The sequence below is a fragment of the Cavia porcellus genome, unplaced genomic scaffold (genome assembly GCF_034190915.1).
Source record: "Cavia porcellus strain 051 isolate PalLab524CR breed Dunkin Hartley unplaced genomic scaffold, mCavPor4.1 scaffold_15, whole genome shotgun sequence".
Classification (NCBI taxonomy): domain Eukaryota; kingdom Metazoa; phylum Chordata; class Mammalia; order Rodentia; family Caviidae; genus Cavia; species Cavia porcellus.
The window spans coordinates 22,171,117-22,190,365 of NW_026947498.1; the positions used below are offsets into that span (position 1 = coordinate 22,171,117).

The 19,249-nt window shown below is 34.5% G+C and overlaps 1 protein-coding gene across 5 annotated transcripts in view; it reads right to left on the minus strand.

Annotated features, from left to right (window-relative positions):
• Positions 1-15,662: 15,662 nt before the first annotated feature.
• The window catches only part of Usp25 (ubiquitin specific peptidase 25), a 126,143-nt gene continuing 122,556 nt past the window's right edge, over positions 15,663-19,249 (minus strand). For 4 of the 5 annotated variants that reach the window (XM_063224725.1, XM_063224724.1, XM_063224728.1 and 1 more), the window contains 2 exons: positions 18,662-18,857; positions 15,663-18,340 (listed from right to left, as the gene is read on the minus strand). In XM_063224725.1, coding sequence (XP_063080795.1) covers positions 18,168-18,340; positions 18,662-18,857 — 369 coding nt within the window. In that variant the 3' untranslated portion in view covers positions 15,663-18,167. Of the gene's footprint in view, positions 18,341-18,661; positions 18,858-19,249 lie in introns of those variants that run through there. The other variant, XM_063224729.1, reaches the window with a different exon arrangement.

A 19,249-nucleotide genomic window follows, 5' to 3' on the forward strand; every position in this document is an offset into this window, starting at 1 on the left:
AATCTGATCACATAGGCAGTGTCAGCTCTTTCCTCAAACCACATATCCAGATAATTGGCTTGTGATTGTGAATCTTTCCTGCTATCCATAATAAACCAGGAAGAGATGAGCTATGTATTATCATTTTCCTTGTGAAAGTGGTTTTCCACTTTTTTCCTGATGACTTTGCCAGGCTTTCCCTCCCTGCTTAATTTTATGAAATCAGTTTTATGGGTGCAGTGACTCAATTTACAGTGGGAGAAGCTATTAAGTGGAAAAACTGTACAAAAATGTTAAATGTTAGACTATTTAAAAAATCACAAAAATATAAATAACGGGGCTGGGGATTTAGCTCAGCGGCATAAGCGCCTGCCTTGCAAGCCGGCAGTCGTGAGTTTGATCCCTGGTACCGATAAAAACGAAAAAGACCAATATATATATATATATATATATATATATATATATATATATATATATATATATTTGTACCCCTTCATATATCAATAATTTTCTAATTTCTGTGAAGAGGCTTGAAAAGTAATTTAGTCTTTATCATAATGTATCAAAGTAATTTCAGGCTTTTTTTTCCTTCAGTACTGAGTATTGAACTCAGGCCCTGTGCAATAGTCTCAACCTGTATTTTGAGACAGGGTCTTGATAGGTTGCCTAGGCTGAACTTGAACTTGCAGTCTACCTGTCCCAGCTTCCCAGAGGGCGGAGTTGCATGTGTAGGTCATGAAGCCCAGATGATTACACCATGCCCAGCTGCTTCAGCTTTCTTGATCCTCCATCACTGTTAATATTGTTTACTTTCCTCCTAGCCTGAGGGATTCATTAGAACTGTGTTAATAATTTATCCAGTATCTTAAGTATCTCGTTAACATTCTAGCTACATTGTCATTTGGGATGCTGGAAAGAGAACCCCCCTCTTAACTCTTGAAACATCTCCAACATGCCCTTGTCCCCATCCTTTGAATCTATCATGGTCAAAATTTCCTACCTTCATTTTATTCGGAAGCACAGCATTTACATGAGCACTTCGTACTGTCAGAAAAATTCTTCTCTTGAACTGAGACACCAGACATTCCTAGTCCATCATTTATTCTTATCTTTGTGAGTCTGCCTCTAAAATTAGGCCTATTTACATCATCTTACTAGTAAGCATGGTAGAGTGAATTCCTTCGACTACAAAGCCATGTTAGAGCTGATGGGTTTCCAAAGGTGTACCATTAGGGGACAATTCTAAACTCTAATTACAACTTGTTGCAATTTTTTTATTTTATAGAAAAAAGTAAAACTTGCATAACAAAATAATAATAGATATATTGAGCATTGTTATCTTAAAGTAATCAGAGTACTAGATATGGGCATAAAAAGTTCTCCAAGGGATATTAACACAAACCTTTCTTTTCAATAAACTGAGAGAAACTAGTATAACTAGAATGTATTTTTTCTTTTTCCCTTCCTTCCTTTTCCCTTTCCCCCATTCTAGTTCCTTTTTCCTTTTGAACAATTTCTTCCCATTTCACAATATCTATTGTGCACTTTGAACGTATTTACTCTTTCAGTTTCTCACACCAGGAAGACAAGGTGACTATTTATATGGGAGTCTGACTTCTTTCACTTATGAGTATGGTCTCTAGTTTCATTTGTTGCAAATTTACATGCACACAATTATGTGAAGTCACACAAATTTAGAAACAAGTCCAGAGGACTCCCAGATGTCCCTTTCTAATCATGTCTTCTCTTCCCACCCCCAAAGCAATGCCTTACCTGTGTGGCAGTCCTTGTCTTACCTTAGTTTTGAAATTACACATCCTCACCAACATTTTCTAGTAATAAGGCTGAAGTTTTGTCAGATCTATGCTTGGTGTAACCTCCTTATACTTTTGGTTGAGGCCTTTCCTGGCTTGCCAATCATTGGGGTATTTTTTCCGCAAGTGCTCTTCAAATTCATTTTTATTGGGTTGTCAGGCATTTTTGCAAAGATCTGTGTTTACATTAATTTAAATGTGCATTTTTTTTCACTTTGTGATTTTTTTCTTTATTCTTTACACTTCCTAATCTTGCCAGGATTTCTACAGTGTCATAGTTGCCAGTAGTTTGTATTTTAAGGCTTATGAACATGCCTCAATTATGCTAACCAGGAGGTCTATGAACTCTTCAATAACTAGACTATTCACTCTTTATAAAAACAAGGACACTTCAGAAAGAACGTCACAATGGTCTTATCCAAGTTTGCTATACAAAATTGTTATTAATGCAGTCATCTTGCACAATGCAAATATTTTCATCCATTACCCTGGCTTGTGTCACATTCTTCAGGGAATTTTTTTCTATGTGCTGAACTTATCAAAACTTTCCTTCATGTTTACTATTTTTGTGGAAAGAAATTGCTATTCCAAGATCTCAAAGATACTCCCATGTATCTTTACATGATATACAGATTTCTGTGACTTAATCATGGAACGGTTAGTGTCTCAGTAATTTCCCTGTCGTAAATAACCATACAGCTAGATGAAAGTATAGGATGCAACCCTTCTGGCCAACAGATAGTGCAAGACTATAATGCTTGAGAGTAAGGAAGCAAGGAAGGTTAGACTGCTTCTGGAAGACATTTTCAAAACATGGATAAGGGAACTGCAGTCCAAAAAGGAGTTGTCTTACAGGGTGAAATTTCCAGGCCACTGCAAGGAATATGATGCTCAAAATTTACACCAATTTTATCCTTAATGCTGTCTAAATTTCTAAAAATTTATTACTGTGAAAAACGATTTCAAAATTTTCAGTGATCAATACCTTAATCCTTCTAGTACAAATTCTGATTCTATGTGTTAAGCTGGCTGTGGACAGAATAACTTTTAAGTATTTGTAAGGAGTAGTGACAGTAGTAATTAGTATTTCACATCCTTACATGGACCAGCCTTGAATTTAAGCACACAATTCTCAAATAAGAAAAAGCCAGAGAAGCAATTTTTCCACTTAAAATATACTGTTTATGATAACATAAACAGTATGTTGACATATCATTTTTAGATTTAACATTTTAATCTCTTACAATAATGAAACATTAAATATCAAGATATAGCTTTCCAAACCATACAAGTCTTTGAGGTTCTTGGTAAGTTTGCACTGTAAAAAGCTTCTGAGATTAAAAATTTTTAGAGGAAATGTTTTTTTCCTAGTAGTGTTAGATCAAATCCAGAGCCCTACATATGCGAGGGAAGAGTTCAGAAAACTTATTCTTTTGTTTTGTTTTGTTTTTGTTTTGGTCAGTACCGGGGATCAAACTCATGACTACACACTTGCAAGGCAGCTGCTTATGCCGCTGAGCTAAATCCCCAGCTCTAGAAGACTTATTCTTTAAAGGGGGAAAATTGAGCTCAGTCTCAAATGCTGCAAAAACATTAAAACACATCATTAAGGTACCTAGATTTAACTAAAGAGAAATAAACATAATTTGGAAAATTGGACATAAGACTCTAACAGAAAAACAATATTGGGAAACATATTCAGCACCATAAAAGCATGTTTCTGTATATATTTCATTCCCTATCTCTACAGTCTATATAATTACAATTAGAATGGTAGCAGAGTTTTACTTGTAGGAAGGTTAAATTGTTCTGTTTATCTGTAACGTGATATAGAAATTCTGAAAGAAAATGAGTAACAGGCATGCATGCATGTGTCGGATAGTTACATCTGCACTTTAGATAAGAAAGCAAGCCAGTTATAAGATTTAAATCAGTGTTAAAACAATATTAAGAAATAATTATTAAATCAGTGATAGCTTAACATACAAAAAGAAATGGAAGTGAACAACACTTGTAAGTCTCAAATAAAAAAGCATTGTTACAGCATGTATTTTAGATCAGTGAGAAGGAGACTATTTTATCAATGGTACTACGACAGGATAACACTGGGAGAAAATGACCAATCTTCATCACACTCTTTAAACTGATAAAATGGTAAACTTCATTAAAGACTAGCAAGATGGTACATGCCTATAGTCTCAGTATTGAGATTAGGAGGATCAAAAGTTGGAGCTCTGACTGGGCAATTCAGTGACATAGCAAGACTGTTTCAAAATTATAAAATAAAAGGGTTTAGGATGGAACTCAGTGAAAAGGCCTTGAGTTCAATCCCCAATCCCAAGTTAAAAAAATAACATAAAAAATAAAATTATAAAACTACTAAATCAAATAGTTTTAATGTTCATTAGGGAAAATTCATTTTAAACATTAGACCAAAGGCAGAAATTATAAAGAAGGTCAACTGATTTGATTACATAAAAAATTTATAAGCTTAAAGTGAGTGACTATAAAAAATATTTGTAATATCTATAAAAATGACATTGCTAAAATGAACCACTGCAAACTTACAGACCTAAACACCTAAAGGAAAAAGTATAAATAGGTACTTAACTACACAAGAAATACAGCTGATTAACATATTGAAATACACTCATTAAAAATGTAATGAAAACAAACTACACTGTCATGAAATACTTAAGTTTGAGTGTATGAAGATTCTTGATACTACTGATGTGGCTGTATAATGGAATATGGTTGGTGGCAGCAGTATGACAATGTAATTCAAAATTTTAAACATGTGGTTGTCCAGATGAAAACTATACATATAGAAACTTAGTAAGAAAAAACCTCATAAACATGTGGTAGCTTCTGTGTCTGTAAACATGACAGCATAAGTTGGACAAACATCAATCACACAGTAGGAGCCTAAGATACACATTACCAATAGGTAAGTCTAGTGGAATTGAAAGACCAAATATTAGCCCAAAGGTGAAAATAACAAAATGAAAAAGCAAAACTCAGTCTCAAACATGTGGTTCATCAGGAGCAAGTAAAGGAGACATTGAAATAGAAGACTTCAAAAGTCACACACTGGAAATCTCTGAAAGGACAGCAAATAAAATAAAAAGACAAATCCATGAGGCTAAAAGAGGAAATCAAATTAGAAGTAATCTCCCATGTAAAGACAGAAATAAGCTTAGTAAAGTAGTTGCTCAGTGAAGCTAGAAAAGAAATACATAAAAAAGTACAAGAGCATAGGAAACTGATTGAAATCTTGAGTGAACAATGTAGAAAACAAGCAGAATCCATGAAACAAACTCAAAGAGATTTCCAGCAACAAAAATTCTTTCAAAAATTGGCAAAACTGTTTAAATGAAGCTGAGGATAGAATTTTGGACCTTGAGGACAGGATTGCAATTAGTGATCATGATAGGATAGAACTTTAAAAAAAAAAAAAGCAATATGAAATGACAATCTGGCAGCTTCAAGATGATGCCAACAGAAACAATATAAGACTAACAAGCATCAGTGAAGATGCAGGAGTCAACAAAAATGGCATAGACAAACTATTCACAGAAGTAATAGCAGAAAATTCCCCAAACATGGGGAAAAATCTGATATGCAGATAAGTGAGGCATACAGAAAGCCAAAAAATCACAACCAATATAAATCTACACTCAGATATATAATAATTAAGATCCCAGCCATACAACATAAAAACAGAATACCAAAAGCTGTTACAAAAAACATACAACTCACCTATCAAGGAAAACTCATTAGAATCATAGCAGACATTTTAGCATAAACCTCAACTCAAGACAAACATGGAATGAGGTGTTCTAAGCCCTGAAAGAAAACAACTTTCAACTCAGGTTGATATACTTAGGAAAACTTCCATTCAAATTTACTGCAGAAACAAGACACTTCCACAACAAAGAACAACTGAAGAAATTTATGTCCACCAAATCAACCTAAAAAGAGTATTGAAAGACACATTAGACAGAGATAAAAATGACCACAATCTTCAAAACAACAGAAAGAAACCATCAGGCAGGACAAACATTTAAACAAGGGGAAAATCGAAAACAAACAACTGGAACATAACATGGCAAAGTTGCACCAGTATGTATCAGTGATATCCACAAATGTAAATGGCCTAAATTCACCAATCAAAAGAAACAGGTTGACAGAATAGATCAAGAAACAGGATCCCACAATATGTTGTATGAAAGAAACTCATCTGACTCAAAACGAAACTCATAGATTAAAAGTCAAAGGATGGAAAACAATACTCCATGCAACAGGAATCCAGAACAAAACAGGGGTAACTATTCTGTTTGCAGACAATGTGAACTTCAAACCTAAAATGATTAAAAGGGATAAAGAAGGTCATTGCATACTCATTAGTGGAAAATTTAAGAGGAAGAACTAACAATTATAAATATATATGCACCAAATACAGGAGCACCCAATTATATAAGACAAATACTAATGGACATGAAAAACCAAATACACAAGAACACAATTATAAGAGGGGACCTTAGTACCCCACTGTCACAAAGAGACAGATCAACTAGACAAAACGTCAGCAAAGAAATAATAGAACATACCTACGAACAATTGGACTTAGTAGATGTTTACAGTGGTCCACCCAACCACATCAGAGTACACATTGTTCTCAACTGTGCATGGGACATTCTTCAAAATAGACCATATATTATCCCATAAAACATTCTTAAGTTACTTCAAAGGTACTGAAATTATCCCATGTGTAATATCTGACCATAGCACACTGAAATTGGAAATTGGCAAAAGAAATTGCAATACCTACATAAATACATGGAAACTAAATAACAACCTTGTGAAAAACCAGTAGTTTACAGATGAAATTAAAGAAATAATACTTACACCGGAACAAAAATTCAGAAACAACATACCATAATCTGTGGGTGCAATGAAAGTGGTCTTAAAAGGGAAATATATACCAATAAATTGTCACATCAAAAAAACAGAATGAGCACAAATAAACAATCTTCTGCTATATCTCAATCTTCTAGAAAAAGAGCAAGTTAAACCCAAAGCTCTTAGAAGAGAGGAAATTGTAAAGATCAGAGCAGAAATGAATGCAATTGAAACTAAAAATAATACAAAGAATTAATGAATTGAAAGGCTGCTTTTTGAGAAAAAACAAAATTGGTAAAACTTTGACTAATCTTACCAAGAAAAAGAGAAGAAATCCAAATTCATGCAATAAGGACAGAAAAGAAGGAAATTACCACAGATAACATGCAAATTCCAAAGATCATGAATACCTACTTTGAAAACCTCTACTCACATAGGATGGAAAACACAGAGGAAATGGACAGATTTCTAGAAACGTATGAACTACCAAAGCTCAATCAAGAAGATACAGCAACTTTGAACAATCCAATATATGAGGTATTGAAATTGAAAACATGATTAAAAACTTAACAACAAACAAAAGCCCAAGTCCTAAAATGGATTCACAGCTAAATTCTACAAGAAATATAGAGAAGATCTGATGCCAATACTCTTTAAACTCTTCAATGAAATTGAAAGGGAAGCAATCCTTCCTAAGTCATTCCTGGAGGCAAGTATTACTCTGATACAAAAACCAGTGGAAGACCCAACCAAAAAGGGGAACTATAGGCCAGTCTCACTACTGAACATTGATGCAAAGATTCTCAATAAAATACTGGGGAATAGAATGCAGCAAATCATCAAGAAGATTAGACATCATGGAATGCAGGGATGGTTTAACATACACAAATCAATAAATGTAATACACCACATCAACAGAGCCAAAAACAAAAACCACATGGTCATGTCAACAGAAATAGAAAAATAACACTTGTTCGTTATAAAAACCCTTCAGAAACTCAGAATACATGGTATCTACTTCAATCTCCTAAAGGCCATCTGTGACAAACCAACAGCCAACATTAGATTAAATGGACAAAAACCTGAAAGCTTTCACTCTAAAATCAGGAACAAGACAAGGATGTCAACCCCTTTTCAATATAGTTCTGGAAATATTAGCCAGAGCAATCAGACAAGAGAAATAAAAGGAATAAAGATAGGAAAAGAAGTTAAATTACCACTATTTGTAGATGACATGACACTATATATAGAAGACCCAAACAACTCCATTAAAAGACTACTAGAGGTAATAAATTCAGCAGTGTAACTGGATACAAAGTCAACACTCAAAAATCAATAGCATTCTCGTACACAAACAAGGAGTGGGGCTAGGGATTTGGCTCAATGGCATAAGCGCCTATCTTGCAAGGACAGGGTCATGAGTTTGATCCCCGGCACTAACAAAAAAGAAAAAAAAAAAAAAACTCAGAGAGAAATTATGGAAATATTACCTTTTACAATAGCATCTAAAAAATGAGATACTTAGGAATCAACCTAACCAAGAATATAAAAGACCTATACACTAAAAATTATACTATGCTAAAAAACGGAGATTGAAGAGGATATTAGCAAATGGAAGGATATTCCTTGGTCTTGGATAGGAAAAACCAATACTGTGAAAATGGCTGTAGTCCCAAAACTGTTTTATAGATTTAATGCAATCCCAATCAAAATACCATTAGCATACCTTATACATCTAGAGAAAACACTCCTAAAATTCTTTTGGAAACACAAGAAATCTAGAATAGCAAAGGTGATTCTGGGTAACAATGGCAAGACAGGAGGCATCTCAATTCCTGAGCTAAAAATATACTACAAAGCTACTGTAATAAAATCAGCATGGTACTGGCAAAGAAATAGACCCGAGGATCAATGGAACAGATTAGAATATGCAAACACAACTGCAAAAACATTCATTCACCTGATATTTGAAAAGGGGGCCAAACATGTTCACTGGAAGGATAGCCTCTTCAATAAATGGTGTTGGTTAAATTGGGTCTCCACATGCCGAAGACTAAAACTAGACCCATGCCTATTACCATGCACTAAACTAAAACCAAAATGGATCAAAGATCTAAATATTAAAACAGAAACACTAAATCTACTGGAAGACAAGGTAGGTAGAAGTCTTGGAGACACAGAGATAAGCAGAGAATTCATGAACAAAATGCAAACTGCATGGGAAATACTTCAAAGAACCAACAACTTGGACATCATATTATTAAAAAGTTTTTGCACTTCAAAAGAAATTACCAAAAGGATGAAAAGAAACCCCACGGAATGGGGAAAAAAATGTTAACCAGCAACCCCTCAGACAAAGGACTTATATCCAAAACATATAAAGAATTAAAAAACATCAGGCCCCTCAAATTCAAAGACCCTCTCCAAAAACGGGCATCTGAGATAAACACACATTTCTCAGATGAAGACATTCAAATTGCAAATACATACATGAAGAAATGTTTACCATCACTGGTGATTCAAGAAATGCAAATTAAAACAGCACTGAGATTTCATCTCACTCCAGAAAGAATGGCTGCCATCAAGAAATCAACTGATAACAAATGTTGGTGAGACTGCGGGGGGAAAAAGGAGCATTGTTCCACTGTTGGTGGGGTGTAGACTGGTGCAGCCACTATGGAAATCAGTATGGAAATTCCTCAGAAGACTAGATTGGAAGTTCCATTCAATCCAGCTGTTCCCTTCCTGGGTATTTTCCCAGAAAAACTGAAAAGATCATGTCACAGTGATGTATGTGTCCCCATGTTTACAGCAGCACACTTTGTAATAGCTAAATCTTGGAAACCAAAATGCCCATCAACCACAAAGTGGATGAAAAAGATGTGATATTTTTATACAATAGAATATTACTCAACTATTAAAAAAAGATGATCTGAGGCCTTCATAGGTAAATGGAGGCAACTGGAAAATATCCTCGTAAGTGAAATAAATAAGAATCACATTTGTAAATATTACATTATGTCTCTAGTGTAAAAAGTAATAAAAACTGTAGGAGCAGTAAGATCTGAAATGTATAATAACTACTGTAAAAAAGAAAGTGCTCTAAAAGATATAACTGCATGTATGTTTAAGTGTGTAAGACAGATAACAATTTACTAAGTTTTATTGGATCACTGAAAAGTTTGCACTCTCATTTGTCTACTTTAAAATTTTGAGACTTGAACGACTATTTCTAAGATGACACTATGTAATTTATCAACTAGTGATTTCTTAAGTTTTTTGAAGTTCTGTATTTATGTCTTTTTTCTCTTTAAATAAACATGACAGCATATTTTCCTTATAACCAAAATACTATAGAACATTGAAAGAGATGAATCTATATGCACATTTTCTTGAAATGTCTACACACACAAACACACACACACACACAGAATGATCCCTAAAAGCATCAACACAAAAACACTACTAAATACGTATTTCTGGAAACACAGGTGAATTTGGGTGATTATTTTTACCTCAATTCTATTGTGTTTTATACACTGACAGACCACAGCACATGGTAGGCATTCAGATAAATATATGAACAAGTGGATAGCATAATTCCTGATTAAATGTATATCCCATTCAGATGCTGGTATGCATACTTGTAATTGCAGCATTCAGCAAGGTGGAGGCAGGAAAATTTATTGCCCAGACTGGACAACTTAGTGAGACCATGCATGTTTCAAAACAAACCAACCACACCCACACACACACACACACACACACACACACACACCAACCCAGTGGTGAACACAGCTGCCCTTCCAATATTAAAAACAAAAATACAAAATACAAAAACAAAAACCAGAAAAACACTGGGGATATAGCTCAGAGCCAAACAAAGTCCTGAGTTCAATTCCCAGAACGATGAAAAAAACGGGCATATCTTTCCAAAGTCAATGTAAAAAAATAAAACATTAAAGAGCATTAGCAAATAATCCATTTCATACAGAAACACATCAATCAGAACCAGTATATAATTGTGAGGCTCTGCAGACACTCTCCACATTCCTAGATATCTAGAGGATTTAGAGGTTAGGGTCTTTAATAAAAAGAAATCTTTAAAGAGAGCCAATATGTCATGGATTCTTTGCCTAATGTCTCTTAATGCTGCCAACTTCCTGCTAACAGTAAGTACAAGTGGGAATCTGGAAGGTAAAAGCAAGTATGATCTATGCGGCTTTGTAAGTGCTGATATTATACTAGTAGTTGATTAATGTCTCTAGTGACTTTTTGAACTACTGGACAATCTGTAAAGTGCATCTTTCAGAATTACTGAGAACAGGTAAGTAGTGAACCTTGGAGGTCTGAGAGGTCTGGCTCAGACCCTTAGAGGTCTGAGCCAAAATCACCTTGCAGACATGTTTTTGAAGCTTCAAGGTTGTAGTAATATCAACTTTCCCTAGTTCCCACATCTTAATACTACATACAGTACCCTGCAATCATGATCTCTGGGTTGCATTTTAATGTCTCTGTACCCTTATCCATTATGGGATTTCCTAACTGGACATATGTTGCTAGACATGATATCTGAAGAATATACATACTGAAGTGTCTAATGGCAGAATCAATATAGAGGTGTAAATGCAGATGGCCTTTTTCCATTCAGCACTTCAGAGAATGTGTGAACATTAAAAGGATGTTAGTACATAAAGAGAACTGCAACAAAGGGCCTGGGGAGCTTCATCCAATGGACTTTCTCTGATGATGTGAATGTTCTAAGACATCATTGTCTGATATAGCAGTCAGCAGTCACATACAGGCACTAAGCATTTGAAATGTGGCATGCATGAGTGAGAAATAAAGTTCTAAATGCCATTTACTTTAAATTTAAGTAACTCAATTTAGGTAACTAGTGACTATGTTAGTCCAAGTCTATGGTGACTAGAGGACTGGAGAGGCTGGAGTGCTGACTAGATTGCTGGATAGTTTTATACTGGAGCCACAAAACAAAACAATCTCTCACTTCAAAGAGCTCAGTCAAGCAGCAGATCATAGTCATCTAAAACTTTGGAAGATTATTTCACCAACAGTGAAAGATGGATTACAGGGGCAACAGCAAACACAATGTGAGTACAGATGGTCAACTCTCATAGTAAGAGACGAAATCTCTTCAGCTTTTAACAGTAAAATAGTAAATTTTGAGTAATTCTTCGTTTTTGAACTATTGCATCATTCATCAAGGAAATCAGACCTGGATAAAAGTGATATATTTAGTTTGGATGAGCAGTTTAAAGTACCTCTAAAACATCCAGGTACACAGACTGAAAAACTGGAAATATGTATCAGCCTAGATAAAAGGAGTTTTGGTTACAAACCAGACTTGTGAATTATATAGATGAACTGGGAAGACAAACTAATAGGTATGCCCACCCAGAAAACTGGTGAGAAGGGGGCCAAGTACCATGTCTTGAACAATAGTAGTATTTATGAAATAGAAAAAAAAAAAAAAAAAACAAAAAACAACAACAATGCAGGGAAGGGTTAGAAAAACCCAAATAATTTTATGTATCAGTAAGTAAAAAATCCTGAAACCAGAACAATAATCAACAACGACCCATTGTAAAAACATCCAAGTATTTAATATGTGGCAGGTATTTTAAAAATGTTTTTCACACAGAAACACATTTAAAAGACTCTTCTCTAAAGCAGGTTGTACTATGATCTGCACTTTGTAGATTAAAAAAAAAAAAAACTGAAGCATGAAAAAGTTAACTCACTCAAATTCAAAACAGCCTGGATGTGATCTGGAGAGGGGTAAAAAGAGAGGTTGGGGGTGGAGGGCGACTCTTTTTAGGAGTCATCAGGGTGGGGCTAATCCAATATAACTGGTGTCCTTATACAAAAAGGAAATATACCAGGGAGGAGGAGGGACAAATAGGGAGACAGAAGAGGGAGGGGGGGTGTGGGGTTGGGGGCACAGAAAGCAAATGCATGCCCCCAACTCTAGCTAGGCTCAAACACAGACTCTTAGGTTGGGTTACATAAAATTCTTAGATACACTAAAACTGGGTAACAACTATTTAACCTCAATGTTCTACAACAAGTTTTTTTTATTTAAGAAGCCCTTAAGGAAAGCTCTTCCTAATATGATCTAAGCACTTAAGGAAAGCCTTTCCTAATATGACTTTGATGTACAATGTGGGTTAAAAATATTGGCCCAATTCTAGACTGTTGAAAAGAGAACCATTTGTTAAAGGAAAAACAGGTTTGGGGCCACTAAAGGATGGGGAAAAAAAGTAGATTACTTTTACAGAATAAGTGTATCCTCAAAATAATAAATGTATCTTCAGTTATATTGGTAAGTTCACTATGTACATTTCATTTATAATACCCTATTACATCCTGATTACCTTAATAATTAAGTATAAATTTACAGTTAGGGAGGTGCACATGGAAGGATTATATCTAATTTCACCATTTCTCTTGCTTAAAAAAGGAAAGGTAACTCAGTACTATTGGAGCTAAGAGGTTGAGGATGGTACCAAATGTTTGATAAACTAAAAACAAAAGTATATGAAATAAACAAGGACATTAAAACTATGGAATGTGTAGTTATCAAAATCATGACTCATTGTTTTTCCTTATTACCTATACCAAAGATAATTAAGGAAAAAGGAGATGGGGAGGGGAAGGAAAAGGGAACCAAATGTTAGCAAAAGGAGATTTATAAAATAGCTGGATACTTCGTTTTTCTAAAAATAATGATCGTCAACCTGCACTCAAGAAAAAAAAGAATAGCACCGTTCATACTAAGACCGTTTTCCCATCCTCATCGCAGTCTGGGAATTTTGTATTTGTAATCCCTTGGAAAAGCAGTTGGAATCCTGGTGAATTAATTCCAATGTACTACTTACAGTGCAAACCAAAGAGAATAAACACTAAGATGTATTTATAGTCATGGGCAGCCAAGGGGTCCTGAGTTCAGTCCAGATGAGGGTCTTCGGAACAAAGGTCTCCTCGATGCAGGGCCTAACCCGGAATTTAGTAATTTGTAAAGGGAGTGACTAAAGATGAGTGACTGTGAGATGGTGGGAATGACGTAACAAGCTAAGTTAGCGAGGAGGCCAGAAAGCACAGCCGTAACATACTGAGAAGATTTGTAGAAAGACCAATCTATGTAACGTAACTTGAGGTAGCATTCAGTGTTCAGGAGGCTATTGCTTCAGTTTATGATGTGTACACTTTTGTGCTCTGGAAAGTCGCAGCCTTTGGTCTGAAGGCTCAAATCCAGTTTGACATTCCAGGAGCTTTGGCTCTGTCATACTGCTAGGCTCAACCATTTAGAGGGAGCCACTCAGATGGGGAAAAAGGACTGAGGCTTGGCTTCAAAGATTATGCATTAGTACTTTAGCTAGTCCTATTTGCATTGCTTAGAGCCAATTGAAGAAAATAGTATAGCCAGCTCTGCACATATCAGTACATGGAGATAGGGTCAGGCTTAGCTAAAGTGGAGATAACTGCTCTGTATTCAAGGAGAGTAATCCATGTGGTCTCCTATAATTTATATGAAAATGCTGCATCTATGTTAGGTTGGGTATAAAAGGAGAAATGAAAGGGAAACAGGATAAAGACCATAGCAAAAAAATATATCTACGGTACAATATTTGGTAAAATGGATCAAATAAATAAACACAACTGTCAATAAGCACTATTTTTATTCATTTATCAAAAATGCATTCAATGAGAATATTGAACAGGTTATACTATAATACTGCATTGTGAGCAATTTCTACTTTGGATTGCTGTAATTTTACTAATTTGTAAAGTGAAAGTAAAAGAAAATGCCCCAGATGTAAGTATAAAACTACACTGGGGACAACAGCATTACATATTGATGCTAAGGAGACAATGCTAACAATTCCACTGACTGATAGAAAAAGTAAAAATGTGCTATTTTTTTGTCTTTTTCCTTTTTATCAGTACCAGGGATTGAACTCACGACTGCCTGCTCGCAAGGCAGGCGCTTATGCCGCTGAGCTAAATCTCCAGCCCCTAAAATGTGCTATAACTCAATTATGACTCTCCAGAATTGATATGGTCTAGCTCTAACTCCTACGGTTTGGCCATAAGGGCTTTTAAGATTCATAAGCATGCGGCCTAATGCAGGATGACTGGTGTCCTTAAAAGAAAGACAGGCAAGGACTGCGCATACATAGAGGGCATGCCAGAGCGAAGGGAGGGGATAAGGAGAAGGTGGCCATCAGTAAACAACAAGAGATGCCTCAGGAGAAACCAAACATGCCAACCTTGATGTTGCCAATCTTCACCTTCCACAGTTCCGAGAAAATAAGTTTCTCTTATTTAAGGCACCAAGTTGTACAGCAGTTTATTGTTGTATCTTAGCATACTAATAATATATATACTTTAAATAAAATTATCACGGCCACAACAAATTGTATTTTATTTAACAAATCAAAGTGAAAGTACACAACACTACTGTCCCTCATTACCCAGCAAGCATCCAAATTTTGTATTTTGGTGGGATCAGAGTAGGACCTAGAGGTAAATTCAAGAATGAGTAATATCCGATGTACCCACAGTCCCTCATGTGTTCAAAGTCAGAGCTTGTGGAAGGTAGCTGGATTATGGGGCTCTACTGCTGGCTTGCTGTGGTGACCTGAGCCTGGCTGTAGGACTTGGGTCACTGTGGGCATAATCTCTCAGGCCCCCCAGCCCGATCCCTGCTGCTTCCTGGCTGCCATAGGGTGAGCAGCTTTCCCCTGCCATACCCTTCCACCATGCCTCTTCTGCCTGGAGCCAGCTGACCATGCAAAATCTGAAACTTCTAAAATATAAGCCAAAGTGAAGTTCTCTTCCTTTAAACCGTGGGTGTCAGACACTTTCAGCGATCAATAAAGTAACTAAGACAGTTAACAAGGTCTGACTCACAAAACAAAGACACTGAACTTCTGGAAAACCAGATAGAGGAAGAGAAAAATGCACTTTATTTTCAATTATATCCATACAAACAAATAAACAATAAAATGAGTTTTTAGTCATTCCTTTAAACTGCAAGTGAGGAAAACGGAAAAAAGCTTCCAAAAAAAGATCACAAGTAAATATAAATGAATTAAAATAGATTTAAGGTGCACAAAAAAGCTACAAATATTTTCATCTGGTACAGGGGCTCTCAAACTGTAGCAGACATCAAAACTGTGAGAAGACTAAGTTAAAAGACATATGAAGAAATTTTAAATCCACAGTTCTGAGGCAGGCTTCAAGAATTTTCAGTTGTAACGTGTTCCCAGAAAGTGCTGAAGCAGCAGGTCTGGCAATTATACATTGAAAACTATTATTTCAGTGTATACTTATTATTGTATTTCAATGAGTCTTATGAAAGTATTAGGAAAATTGGCTTACTCATGGATGTCTCCCTAAAACATACATTCATAAGATATTCCTACAGGTCTTAATTCTGTCACTTTGAATACTACTCTGAAATACTCCAAAATACAATTCAAGGGGGAATGGGAAGGGAGTCCTGAAGTAATCCAAATGAGTCTTCTGAATTAAAGTCAAACTTGCTGCGGACAAGAGTCCTCTAAGGTTCTAATTCTTAAAAGTATTTACTGTGAGTTGTATTTAACCTAATAAATTAAATATAAAGAAATTTCACTAACCTAAATCTTATAAACACTAGATTTCAAGAGAGTACAAAGATGAGCTTTTGGAAAACATCATTTCCTTAAATAAATTTTTTAGATTCATTACTAGGAAAGGGTAATCTTATTTTTTTTAAGTACAAAATAAATACAATACTATTACTTACCTTCAGCAAAACAGCCACATGATTCTTTGGATATGCCTTTTGCAAGAGTAATTTCCATATAATATTTGAGCACTTTTGTATCACAGCAGTCAATTCCACATATAAATACAAACAACTTTACCATTATAGTAGGATATCATAAAATATCAAAGATATTTTGAAACACCTGTGATGATATTTATGAAGATTCTAAATTTTTAACAAGACCTAGAAACCAAACCAGACTTCTACTTGGCAGAAAACTTAAAATCTAATACCCAAATACATTTAGATAACTCCAATATGCAAAACTTAACTTTACAAGAAAAGAATAACTTCTCAATAATATTTTAACAATACAATGATACTTTTTAAAAGCACATTATATGATAAACATTTTTTCTTCTTCCTCCACCCAGTATCTTTTGTGAGTTACTAATAAAATGCACTACAGCGTCACTTGGCTGATGCTGTAACAAACATACACATAACATAATGATATATTTTACCCTGCTAACAAAGCATTATTTATAAAGAAATTTTATAAATTCAAAAATAGGTTGCTATAACATGAGTACTTCAAAGCACTGATTTTCATTCACAATATTACTTCATTAATCATAAACAGCAGTTCTATCTATAAAATTTTTAGTTCCCTTTTGAAAAATTAATGTAAATAAAATCAGTTAATATAACTTCTAGTTAAACATTATCAACTTCATTTCACAGCATTGATTAGTAGAGAACATTTTCAATTAAAATGGTATATACAATTTACAAAAATAGAATGATATATAATGTAAAACATTGTCCTCCATTATGAAGAACTTCTGTATGTACACATATTTTAAGTGTCACAAATAGCCCTTATTCAAGTACTTATTCAGGTTTCACTTGAAATAATCACCTTGCTATATTACTTGAAAATACACAAATAAAGAAAAGAAAAAAATACCAAAGGTTAATGTAGGAAAAAAGTTAAAAGCTTCCATGTAGTTTGAGCTAAAAATCAGTTACTCACTTCAATTAAAAGCTAACTGAATACACAACACGTTTAGATGCCATACTAAGTTGAACAACTCAGTAAAAAAATATATATTTAAATGCTAAAGACTTAGTAAACGTAGAATGTTACCATTATAGCAAAAATGAATGTATTTATCTATTTATTACCCAATCTTTATCCCAAAACAAAATTCATTTGCACATTATAACTAAAGATAATATTAATATACAATATACCTGCTTACAAACACGGGTAGCCATAAATAAAACTTTATTCTTTAATTTCATTTACAAGCTACCAAATATTATAATACACAGTGCTGAACACTTAAATGGCTATAGTCATGGAAGAGTCCAGACTGAATGGAAAGCTATTGTAAGGGAAAGATAAAAGCAATTAATACTGTAACAGAGAGGTGGCAAAAGCATAATTTTGCCATAATAAAATCAGATTTATAATCATACATCAGTTTGGTTAAAACAAAGTCTGAGTGCCATGCGATTCTCAGCTTTATTGTTTGAAGTCTAGCTAAAGTCTGTATAGTCATTGTCTTTTGCAGTTATTAAAATAAAAAAGTTAAAAATTATAGCAGCAACAAGCAAACCCTGTGACAGGAAGGCAAGGGTCAAGAACTAAAAAAGTTTATACAGTGTTTAGGGAAAGTGTGTGCAGTTTATCTTCCATCAGCAGGCGTTCGACTGAGAGACAACATGATTCGGGCAAATCGCTCACAGAGTTCATGAGTAGAGTATGAAGGTAACTTCGGCGGCTCATTGAAACCTTTAACCTCTGTAGAACAGTCAAGCAGTTTTGGCAGAAAATCTGTCAGCTTTTCTTGGAGGTTTGCTGCAAATACAAACAAGAAGATGAAGCTAAAGATAGAGATAAATTATGAGGTGATTATGGGTACTATGATTTATTAGCTTACAGTGGCTAGCTGGTATTTCATTTCTAAATATTATGTAAAATAACTGACACTCTGAGGGAAGAGGTAAAATATAAATGACAACATTAATGCATAAATCTTAGTTTATATAAGGAAAAGAAACGAACGATGTAAATATCAAAATATTATATAATATTTTAAAATGCCAATATAAAGCACTTTATTCTAATTGCTTCTAATCCCTACACATTAGGAACCTACTAGCAAATGCTGAAACTCACATTCCATCTCTTGTCCTAAGTAGGAGCACCATCGATTCCTCATGTCTTCTACAGCAAGTATATCTTTCTCTTCCATTTCATCCACCAGTAACAGAGGCAAAAATGGAACAATAAACTCATTCATAATCATCAAACCATTGTTTACGTCTCTATCTTCTCCAGATTCAAAGAGTTCTGCAGCTTGTTCATTCAATTTCTTTTTGCAATGAGAAAAAAAAGAACATACGTTGTTTCCTTTTCTATTAAGTAAAAATACCTGTAAATGTTAATACTGAAGACAAAATAATAACTATGATCATAAAGACTATTAAAAAAATAGGAAAAATAATCTCAGCCTATTTTACAACAACAAAGTCTCTTAGAAAAAGCCATTCATAGAACAGGAAAACAAAAACAGAAGCAAAACAGTGCAGAAGATTTATCCAGAAATTCTCTCAGTTTGAAAATTTTACAAGCACCCAAAATAAATTTTAAAATAAATTCAACTTTCATACTAATATTGAAAAACCCATTATCTTCCTCATAAATATCAAGTGGACACACATTATATTCCTTAATATAAAACTTAAGGTGATAAAAAATAATTCA